The following is a 12082-nucleotide window of genomic DNA, read 5'->3' on the forward strand; positions in this document are numbered from 1 at the left end:
AACCAACTGCCCCCATCAGTAGACTAACATATTAACCAACTGCCCCATCAGTAGACTAACATATTAACCAACTGCCCCCATCAGTAGACTAACATATTAACCAACTGCCCCCATCAGTAGACTAACATATTAACCAACTGCCCCCATCACTAGACTAACATATTAACCAACTGCCCCATCAGTAGACTAACATATTAACCAACTGCCCCCATCAGACTAACATATTAACCAACTGCCCCATCAGTAGACTAACATATTAACCAACTGCCCCCATCAGTAGACTAACATATTAACCAACTGCCCCATCAGTAGACTAACATATTAACCAACTGCCCCCATCAGTAGACATATTAACCAACTGCCCTCATCAGTAGACTAACATATTAACCAACTGCCCTCCCCCATCAGTAGACTAACATATTAACCAACTGCCCCCATCAGTAGACTAACTAACCAACTGCCCCCATCAGTAGACTAACATATTAACCAACTGCCCCCATCAGTAGACTAACATATTAACCAACTGCCCCCATCAGTAGACTAACATATTAACCAACTGCCCCATCAGTAGACTAACATATTAACCAACTGCCCCCATCAGTAGACTAACATATTAACCAACTGCCCCATCAGTAGACTAACATATTAACCAACTGCCCCCATCAGTAGACTAACATATTAACCAACTGCCCCATCAGTAGACTAACATATTAACCAACTGCCCCCATCAGTAAGTCGCTCTGGATAAGAGCGTCTGCTAAATGACTTAAATGTAAATGTAAATGTAGACTAACATACTAACCAACTGCCCCCATCAGTAGACTAACATACTAACCAACTGCCCCCATCAGTAGACTAACATATTAACCAACTGCCCTCATCACTAGACTAACATATTAACCAACTGCCCCCATCACTAGACTAACATATTCACCAACTGCCCCATCAGTAGACTAACATATTAACCAACTGCCCCATCAGTAGACTAACATATTAACCAACTGCTCCATCAGTAGACTAACATACTAACCAACTGCCCCCATCAGTAGACTAACATACTAACCAACTGCCCCCATCAGTAGACTAACATATTAACCAACTAACATATTAACCAACATCACTAGACTAACATATTAACCAACTGCCCTCATCAGTAGACTAACATATTAACCAACTGCCCCCATCAGTAGACTAACATATTAACCAACTGCCCCATCAGTAGACTAACATATTAACCAACTGCCCCCATCAGTAGACTAACATATTAACCAACTAACCCTCATCACTAGACTAACATATTAACCAATATTAGACTAACATATTAACCAACTGCCCTCATCAGTAGACTAACATATTAACATATTAACCAACTGCCCTCATCAGTAGACTAACATATTAACCAACTGCCCTCATCAGTAGACTAACATATTAACCAACTGCCCAGTAGACTAACATATTAACCAACTGCCCTCATCACTAGACTAACATATTAACCAACTGCCCCATCAGTAGACTAACATATTAACCAACTGCCCTCATCAGTAGACTAACATATTAACCAACTGCCCCCATCAGTAGACTAACATATTAACCAACTGCCCTCATCACTAGACTAACATATTAACCACTGCCCCCATCAGTAGACTAACATATTAACCAACTCATCACTAGACTAACATATTAACCAACTGCCCTAACATCAACTGCCCTCATCACTAGACTAACTAACCAAACATAGACTAACATATTAACCAACTGCCCTCATCACTAGACTAACATATTAACCAACTGCCCCCATCAGTAGACTAACATATTAACCAACTGCCCTCATCACTAGACTAACATATTAACCAACTGCCCTCATCACTAGACTAACATATTAACCAACTGCCCTCATCACTAGACTAACATATTAACCAACTGCCCCATCACTAGACTAACATATTAACCAACTGCTCCATCAGTAGACTAACATATTAACCAACTGCCCCCATCAGTAGACTAACATACTAACCAACTGCCCCCATCAGTAGACTAACATATTAACCAACTGCCCTCATCACTAGACTAACATATTAACCAACTGCCCTCATCACTAGACTAACATATTAACCAACTGCCCTCATCACTAGACTAACATATTAACCAACTGCCCCCATCAGTAGACTAACATATTAACCAACTGCCCCCATCAGTAGACTAACATACTAACCAACTGCCCCCATCAGTAGACTAACATATTAACCAACTGCCCTCATCAGTAGACTAACATATTAACCAACTGCCCTCATCACTAGACTAACATATTAACCAACTGCCCCCATCAGTAGACTAACATATTAACCAACTGCCCTCATCACTAGACTAACATATTAACCAACTGCCCCCATCACTAGACTAACATATTAACCAACTGCCCCATCAGTAGACTAACATATTAACCAACTGCCCTCATCAGTAGACTAACATATTAACCAACTGCCCCCATCAGTAGACTAACATATTAACCAACTGCCCCATCAGTAGACTAACATATTAACCAACTGCCCCCATCACTAGACTAACATATTCACCAACTTCCCCATCAGTAGACTAACATATTAACCAACTGCCCCATCAGTAGACTAACATATTAACCAACTGCCCCATCAGTAGACTAACATATTAACCAACTGCCCCAATCAGAAGAAGATGGACACAGAACACTGAAGTACTGTAAACGAGGAAGGTCGCAGTCTCCCATGTCTCTCCATACTGCTACCAGTCTGTATGTGAGTGGGCCACCCTAACTGCCAGGTCACTGGCCAGGCTGTGCTGCTGCTACTGTCACATGGGCAGTCACCAACTACCCCAGAGGCTGCTGCTTGGGTCAGCCAAGCACTACTCTCTAAATACTGGCTTCATGCATCAGGCTTCATAGAAATGGCATGTGAACCCTATATAGTACAATGGCACCCCATAGGGCACTTATTCTGACCAGTAGTGTACTATATTGTACAATGGCACCCCATAGGGCACTTATTCTGACCAGTAGTGTACTATATTGTACAATGGCACCCCATAGGGCACTTATTCTGACCAGTAGTGTACTATATTGTACAAGTGGGGAATACTCTGCCATTTTGGAAGCATTCCTAGATTTTCAATAGTCCCTTGCTAGCGTTTTTGCTGCTGTGTCATTTTTGGAAATTTGGCATTTGAAAGGCACATCAAGTATGTTGTCCGAATCACTGCCAAAGTAGCTGGTTCTATACTCACACTGATGGCTGGACAGTGTTGATAACTGTTAACACTATCAGTGTTGCAGCTGTAATTTTCAACAATAGGTGACGATTGTGACGGCCAAAAGCAGCCCTGGTGGGTTAACTGATACCCTGAAACCCTGGTGGGTTAATTGATACCCTGAAACCCTGGTGGGTTAACTGATAACCTGAAGCCCTGGTGGCTCAACTGATAACCCGAAGCCCTGGTGGCTCAACTGATACCCTGAAGCCCTGGTGGCTCAACTGATACCCTGAAACTATCTGCAGACCTAACAGTTTCTGTCAAGTCTGCCAAATCACTGTATCTCTTCCATCAATGCTGGCATTATGGTTCATTGATGGAACATTCCTAAGAGTTACACTTCTATACTAACCATCAATATCAAGACAAGTCTAGAATGTATAGCCTAGAATTCTTAGAATCTTAGAATTCTAGAACTGTTAGAATTCTAGAATATTTTGAGTGGAATTTGCTTTGAGCAGATAATGGCGTGTATCAAGGATTATTCTAATAACAGTTAATTACCACACAACATGGTGGAATCCTATCATAATCACCGAAACACAATAGTCGGCTGTGACCATGAGGTTAGTACTAGGGATCAAGCGCTGGAAATAAACTGTTGTTAGGACTCACGCAATACAGACAATACCATACTCTAACGCTGTGAAAAAAGCGTTTCAATTTAGTATTGAACAAACACCCTCGAACTGACAACACAATCAGATTAGTCATAGAGAGATTAGACAGTGTCCTCTACAGAGATAATTGCCTTAGACAGCTAGCATGGGCCCATGCTGTGGGCCACGCAGGAATCTGTTTGACAGTGTGAAATTAGGGGACCAGCACACTCTTTCTCCTTACATTATTGGGGGGGTTTGGTATAATAGGAATGTGTAGCATCGATATCACACCAAATCACAACATCTATGGAGGTTAATCCCACACAAAACCACAGGAATTTGCACCAAGAAAATGTGGGACCAACACACTCTTTCTCCTTACATCATTGAGGCCCTTTGGTTAAGAAACATAATATATGAATGTAGGATAGACCACTTACACACTAAATCACATAATCAATAGGCCTAGAAGTCAATCCCACTCAAACCTACAGGAATCGGGATTCTACACCCATGGGGGTATCAAGAAGATCATCTATGATTTCCTTCCTTCCGTCTGGGCTTCTCCCATCCCGAGTGACTTGTTCCTGGGTTTTGCGTGATCAAAGTTTAGATTTACTTGAATTATTTCTGATCAATGCTTGCTTGGCCAGGCCACGGCCAACTGTGGAGAGGCCTGGTCCGCGTGGCCAGTGCTGAGGCAGCAGTAAAAAACAGCTGACTCCCAGCAACAGAGAGAATAATATGCAAACAACCCCAGTCTCTGAGCTCTGCATACTTTAATGTGGAACACCAATCATTAGCCCTAAGTTTACCTCCTTATGCTCTTAATAAATCCTCTGAAGACTACAATCCTAATTGATCCTATCCTTGCTTTTTTGTTTTGTTTACTCTCTGAGAAATCAAAGCCCTACCAAAGCCTTCATCCCCTCCCAGTCCCTGGCACAGATAAGAGGGTTGGGCAGTTCTGTTCTCCTGTACAAACTGTTAACGTAATGTCTGTTAATAAGAAAAAATCATCATCATTTAAAAAATATATATATTATACATTACACAAAACGAATGACAAACATGGGTAGCATAAGGTAATGCATTTGTCTTTAGGGGTGTTATTGTGTTGAGCTGAAAAAAAAGAAAAAGAAAAGATCAAGAAGTGAAACATGACATGAATTCATGCTCCGTACAATGTCAGCATGCAGTACAGTACAGCATGCTGTATAGAACAACATATTGGACATGCATTGGAACTTGTGTTCTGTGTGGATGTTAGAACATAGTCTGTGTTTGAAAGGTTTTAGTGAATGCAGAGCTATAAATTCCTCCATTAATTTATCCATGACTGAGTAGAAAGAGAGGTAAGACCATTGATGATAATAAGCCATGTTATTTATAGTGTTCTCTGTCTTTTTCTACGTTGATCAATAATGTATCAACCACACATCAAGCTTTGGAAATTAACCCGGATAAAATTGCTGATTGTAAGTGATCGTAGAGAACGCCAGTCAATTGTTCTTCATTAGAGGCTTCAATATAAATATATCCACCTTTCCCGCCCTGTTCTGACAATACATTCATATTTTTTCATTTAACCTTTATTTAACTAGGCAAATCAGTTAAGATCAAATTCCTATTTACAATGACGGCCAACCCCGGCCAAACACTAACGACGCTGAGCCAATTGTGTGCCACCGTATGGGACTCCCAATCACAGCTAGTTGTGATAAGAGCCTGGAATTAAACCAGGGTCTTTAATGACACCTCTAGCACTGAGATGCAGTGCTTAGACCGCCAAGCCACTCGGGAGGCCCCGATAAACACACCATAAATATATAAAGCCTATCTGACCTGAAAACAAGTGACTGCCATCACCATCCCCATGAACATGATGTGGCTTGCTGAACAGCCTGGTGTGTGTGTGTAAATACAGCAGAATGTCTTGAAGACATGGGGTTAAAAATCTGTGATGAAATGAGGTTTTAATGGACTAATTCTATAGGTGATTGGATACAACAGGTGCTTTGGTGTCTGTGCATGCAAGCAGTGCCACTGCTTTCTGCTGTTCGAGGTCAACTCAAGGTTGTGTTTCATGAGTAGGGTCGCAAAGCTACCAGTAGTTTACCAAAGTTACAGGAATCTTCAGAAATGTTGGTAATTAACAGACAATCTATGGCAATTTTTGGTCAGTTATACTTGGATAACTTTTAAAAAACATTATTCATATATATTATTCTTTTTTCAAATATATATCTGTGCCCATATTGTCAATGCGTTTCTAGTGGCTGGACCTTACGGGCGGCAGGGTAGCTTAGTGGTTAGAGCGTTGGACTAGTAACCGAAAGGTTGCAAGTTCGCAATCCCTGAGCTGACACGGCACAAATCTGTCGTTCTACCCCTGAATAAGGCAGTTAACACACTGTTCCTAGGCCGCCATTGAAAATAAGAGTTAGTTCTTAACTGTCTTGCCTCGTTAAATATAAAAAATGGTTAAACAGAAAACAGCCTAATTATTATTTTTTTTAAATCTAATCTAATCAATCAACTTCCTAATATTGACTTTTATCACGACTGCCACGAGTTTAACACCAAAACATTGACAACAAATACACACTGACATAGTAAAATAAATCAAAGTGTGTTAAACAAATATAGACAGGATGTTTCATGCTGAGAGCATCATATTAAACAACAATGGTGATCACTCTAATCCCACACAAAACCAAAAGGTTTATATTTAGTAGGATCATGTTTTACAGCTTTATCACTCTATTTTTATTTGAAAATCCTGTTATTTAATTTTTTTTTAAAAATTTGTATTAAATTTTTTGGGGGGGATGTCATAAGGCCAGAGATAATTACAGAGACCTGTGAAAATGTGAAGTACCCAAAAGGGCCACAATATGTATTGTGCTAGATTACATCCAAATCCTTGAAAGAAAACAAAATGTTGGTAGTTTACTGGTAAACTGTGAAAGTTTGCAGTAAAATACCCACCCTTTGCAACCCTATTCACGAGCCTGTAGACCAGGTGATAGTGGAGGGAATACATTACATTATCATCAAGTCAATTATAGATTAGCTTTACATTTCCCAGTTCACAATAGAAAGCAATGTTACGGATACACAAATCCATAGGTGTCAATTCAACACATTTTTTTTGCCTATAAATAGATGATTCCATATTTCCAATATTGCCATGGAAACCCGTGCATGTATTTGGTTGATTTAACTATTCAACTGAGAGTAATACGTCCATAACATTTATGTGTCATGGTGTCAGAGTGACAAAGATGGCCATAAAATACAAGATAATAAAAAAACAACTAACATTTATGTGTCATGGTGTCAGAGTGACAAAGATGGCCATAAAATACAAGATTATAAAAACCAACAAAACACACCATATAGCCACATTCTACACTGTTGAGACTAGCATATTTCTGCACAATTGTGAGGTATTAATTGTAGTGTAAGGCCTTTAATGTAATTTAAATCAGTGAATATTTATTCACGAGAGACTATGTGTGGACACATTTGCTGCGTACATATTCTTCAGTGATGGTCTGGGATTCTTGTTAGTGGATTTGGGCCACATGTTCACTTCCACACATTGGTGGGCTATGTTGCAGAAAGCAATGTATATCCTGTTTAATATGGGCTCTACAGTGTATATCATGTTTAATATGGGCTCTACAGTGTATATCCTGTTTAATATGGGCTCTACAGTGTATATCCTGTTTAATATGGGCTCTACAGTGTATATCCTGTTTAATATGGGCTCTACAGTGTATATCCTGTTTAATATGGGCTCTACAGTGTATATCCTGTTTAATATGGGCTCTACAGTGTATATCCTGTTTAATATGGGCTCTACAGTGTATATCCTGTTTAATATGGGCTCTACAGTGTATATCCTGTTTAATATGGGCTCTACAGTGTATATCCTGTTTAATATGGGCTCTACAGTATATATCCTGTTTAATATGGGCTCTACAGTGTATATCCTGTTTAATATGGGCTCTACAGTGTATATCCTGTTTAATATGGGCTCTACAGTATATATCCTGTTTAATATGGGCTCTACAGTGTATATCCTGTTTAATATGGGCTCTACAGTGTATATCCTGTTTAATATGGGCTCTACAGTGTATATCCTGTTTAATATGGGCTCTACAGTGTATATCCTGTTTAATATGGGCTCTACAGTGTATATCCTGTTTAATATGGGCTCTACAGTGTATATCCTGTTTAATATGGGCTCTACAGTGTATATCCTGTTTAATATGGGCTCTACAGTGTATATCCTGTTTAATATGGGCTCTACAGTGTATATCCTGTTTAATATGGGCTCTACAGTATATATCCTGTTTAATATGGGCTCTACAGTGTATATCCTGTTTAATATGGGCTCTACAGTGTATATCCTGTTTAATATGGGCTCTACAGTGTATATCCTGTTTAATATGGGCTCTACAGTGTATATCCTGTTTAATATGGGCTCTACAGTATATATCCTGTTTAATATGGGCTCTACAGTGTATATCCTGTTTAATATGGGCTCTACAGTGTATATCCTGTTTAATATGGGCTCTACAGTGTATATCCTGTTTAATATGGGCTCTACAGTGTATATCCTGTTTAATATGGGCTCTACAGTGTATATCCTGTTTAATATGGGCTCTACAGTATATATCCTGTTTAATAAACAGTGCATAGTGTGTAATATACTGTGTTATAGAATGTGTTTTGAATGCTTGAAATGCTCAATTTCCTCCCACTGCTTTCATGGTTGGTGGTAAACTGGTAGGGAATATACCCTGTCATTCATTTTGATTGAACGAGCACTAGTATTCCCAGATGTTTTGCAAATGAACATAGACTGACATAGGCTATAATTAGATAATGAAATGTTTTCACTTACTGTGTCAAATGCATACTTTATCTGATAGTCATTCATTAAACAAGCATGCAACCTTCCACATGGGCCAAAAACGAACACTAACAGAAAGAAATTTGTAATTTATACGGAAATAGATGCTTGCATATACAGTCATGTATAAAATGTGCATTCATCAGGCTGTTTTGACATTGACAAAGTAATCTATTCTTGGTAATAAGTCTGCATTTGAAATGAGGTCTGGGGGTCTAGGTTGAGACTGGGAAAGAGATATCAATTAAGCAGAACTGCAGAGTTCAGCAGTAGGAGCTGAGGCTGCAAAATCCTGATTCTACTTCATTAGCTAAACACGCTGGCCAGAATGCTAAATAAACACTGTCTGTCTGCAAGGAATGTACATGGAATCCAATGGACTATAGAATAGAATATAGAATGTAAAGTCATCTAAAAAAGAACTCTGATGATTCATTTGATTCTAGAATGCAGAATGTAATGTTGATTAGGCATGCAATGCATAACAAAGACAAAGAGCCATGTTTGGGCCAATGGGAGAGAAGCTGTTCTCTGAACAGTATACCTGCCTCCCCTCCAATGTGAACATTGGAGATATCCCTGTTCACATTTACAGAGAATAATACACTTTATGTATGAGGATCAAGAGCTTGATAGTAGTCGATAAATTCATACAAAGACATTCATGTCAAAACTAGAATATTCCAACTGGTCAGGATGGATATACTGTGTGGTTACTGGAAGAAAGCAAAACAGTCATCATCCAGCATATTTACAATATATATTCTGTGAAATATCCAAGTCTTTAAATAACTTGATTTTTTCCATTTCATTCACAATAGTTGAATAGAGACTAAGACTTTTACATATAGTGCGCAGACACAAGACATGTTTCTTCTCAGTGAGTAGGTGATGGATAGGCCCACACACCAACAACAACAACACTTCCCTGATATGTGTGTGAGTGTGTGAGAGCGTGTACTCAGTTCCTTTACTCTGACTTGCCTGTTGATAACATATGCCTCATCAGAGAATACGTCGTTTAGCGTTTGATGACCACTAGTGTTCGCTATTAGCTCTCGCTGTCTCTCTCACACACATCTTAATGTAATGTAGTGTCTGACTTAATGTAACTCACTCACAATAGAGGAATGATTAGGACTAGTTAAATATATAATAAAGCCAACACAACTTTTGACAATCGTGTAATTAAACCTAATCAATTGGCTGCGTTGATTTATTTCCATTCAGACTTTTGTCAACACATGTTAAGCTATGTTAGGACATATTCTGACCCCACTGCAGCCCACACGAGAACAATAAAATGGTATTTAACACATTAAAGTCAATAAATAATGTTCCTTACCTGAAAAATACTATTGTTTCCCACAAATAGATCCCGAGAGCGTTTATTCGTAACATTTTTGCCGGTCTCATTCGGGCTACCTACAGCTCCAGGAGTACCAATAGTAGAATTCCAATTTCTTTAATGATTTCGGACCTCCAAGGTGAACAATTCTTCTGTTGTTTTTTTTTTCAGATTCCAGAGTCACAAGAAAACCACAAGATGTTCATAACCGCCCAGGCCATGAAACCCTCTTCCTTAGACCGCCGTCATTGATTCTGATAACCCAAATAATGAGTACTTTTTCAGGACAACGGACAGCGGCAAACGCGGTTTGCGGAATTTCACTCAGCCCAGGTTATTGTTGCTTTGAGGGTACAGCACGTTAGGCTACGATATCACAGATATTTCCGACGTTTATTCTATGCGATCCATTTGGATTTTGTTACAAGGGGAATTTGTCAATTTCAACATGCCTCCTTCAGTGATAAATGTGGCAATGCATATGCTCTGCGTCTTAATGAATGTCTCAATTTTAGAAGAGGTTTTACTACGTGGTTGTATACCCCTTTACGTCTAGATCAGTAGCGGAATTGCACAGTTGTTACACGAAATATATACATACGTAGTCAGTGTTTTTTTCTTAACGCTTTCTCTTATATGCATCCCAAAATCAGAGGTGTTGCTTTCAAGCCACACGTAGTTGTAGTTACCCCGGCGGTGCTGACTGATGTTTTTCTGCAGGTACTCGCCGTGTCTCGGTAGTTGACTCCCAGGGGTGAGATGTAACTGCTGCAGAGAGCTACTTCCATTGTCCGGTCAAGTTCGGGACTCACAACTCAGTTTCGTCTTCTTGCATTTAGATTCCTCGTAATAATGTCAAATGTAGTGAAATCGGGATGCGATTAGCCTCTTCTTCCATTGCCTCCTATAGCTCAGCGCTCTCACGTCAGACCAACACTGTATTTCTTGCTGCAGTCATTTACTAAACTCAAAAAAGCACCTCACCTTTGAACACACGCCCACATGACATTGCCATTGGTTGGCATGTTGCTCAAACTTGGTTAGGCTACGGCTCGGATTGGAGAGTGGGGTTGTCATCTGGAGAGTTTTAATGTCCCGCGCATTGGTATGGAAATAGAGAATAGTCCATGATTTGCCTAATGTTAGGTTATCATATTTCTATGTGCTTTTTAGTGTAGTCGACTGTTTGCTCACCCCAGTGTCTACAGTGGTTTACATGTTAAAATGATCATTGGACCGAATAAGCAATTATTATGTAATTGTATTTATTTTCCTGCGGGGGGGGGGGGGGGGGGTCAGCCGGCATTAAGTATTTTCCTTTTATTTCACTGTTCATGTAGGTTACTTTTGATAAGTGAGCGTTGCAAGGGCGGCAAAAAAAGAAAGGACGCAGAAATAAAGTATCGTGTTCATTATTATCCACTTGTTTTTTTCTGTTAAATCTTTTTGGTAATAATCAATATTGTTTTGCATCCATGCAGACATCTAAAGTGAGGCTCTCTCCCTTTCTGTTTTCCTGCAGTAGCGGTATTTCATCTGCACCGCTGTCCACATTGTTCACTGAAACGTGATTCTGTTTCTAATGCCTGCAAGCTCTCTTTCCGAACGCAGTCACCAAAAGATCACGTGACACGCGGACGGGATAGAACGAATGGAATACTGTTGGATATATGGTGTCTTCAAGTATTCAAAAGGATTCCGTCTTGTCCTATTGAGGAGACAGATAGTGTTTGAATCGTTTTTCGCAATAGAGATGTAAGATTATAGCAGACGTGAGTCAAGGATTTATTTAATGTATACTCTTCAGTCGACTACCTGGATGAGATAAGTGAAATAAATGCTGTGCTGTGAGATTGAAAATCCAGCATTTCTTAAATACAGTATGCCATTACATAATGAATGTGTCGCATCCATTCTGAG

General features: G+C 39.5%; 1 protein-coding gene across 5 annotated transcripts in view; it reads right to left on the reverse strand.

The window, feature by feature from the left end:
• LOC123993723 (glycine receptor subunit alphaZ1-like) overlaps window positions 1-11120 on the reverse strand; it is a 124660-nt gene extending 113540 nt beyond the window's left edge. For 4 of the 5 annotated variants that reach the window (XM_046296148.1, XM_046296147.1, XM_046296146.1 and 1 more), the window contains exon 1: window positions 10160-11120. In XM_046296148.1, coding sequence (XP_046152104.1) covers window positions 10160-10230 — 71 coding nt within the window. In that variant the 5' untranslated portion in view covers window positions 10231-11120. The remainder of the gene's footprint in view (window positions 1-10159) is intronic. The other variant, XM_046296149.1, reaches the window with a different exon arrangement.
• Between the last annotated feature and the right edge of the window lie 962 nt (window positions 11121-12082).

This window comes from Oncorhynchus gorbuscha, linkage group LG13, assembly GCF_021184085.1.
Source record: "Oncorhynchus gorbuscha isolate QuinsamMale2020 ecotype Even-year linkage group LG13, OgorEven_v1.0, whole genome shotgun sequence".
Taxonomy (NCBI): Eukaryota; Metazoa; Chordata; class Actinopteri; order Salmoniformes; family Salmonidae; genus Oncorhynchus; species Oncorhynchus gorbuscha.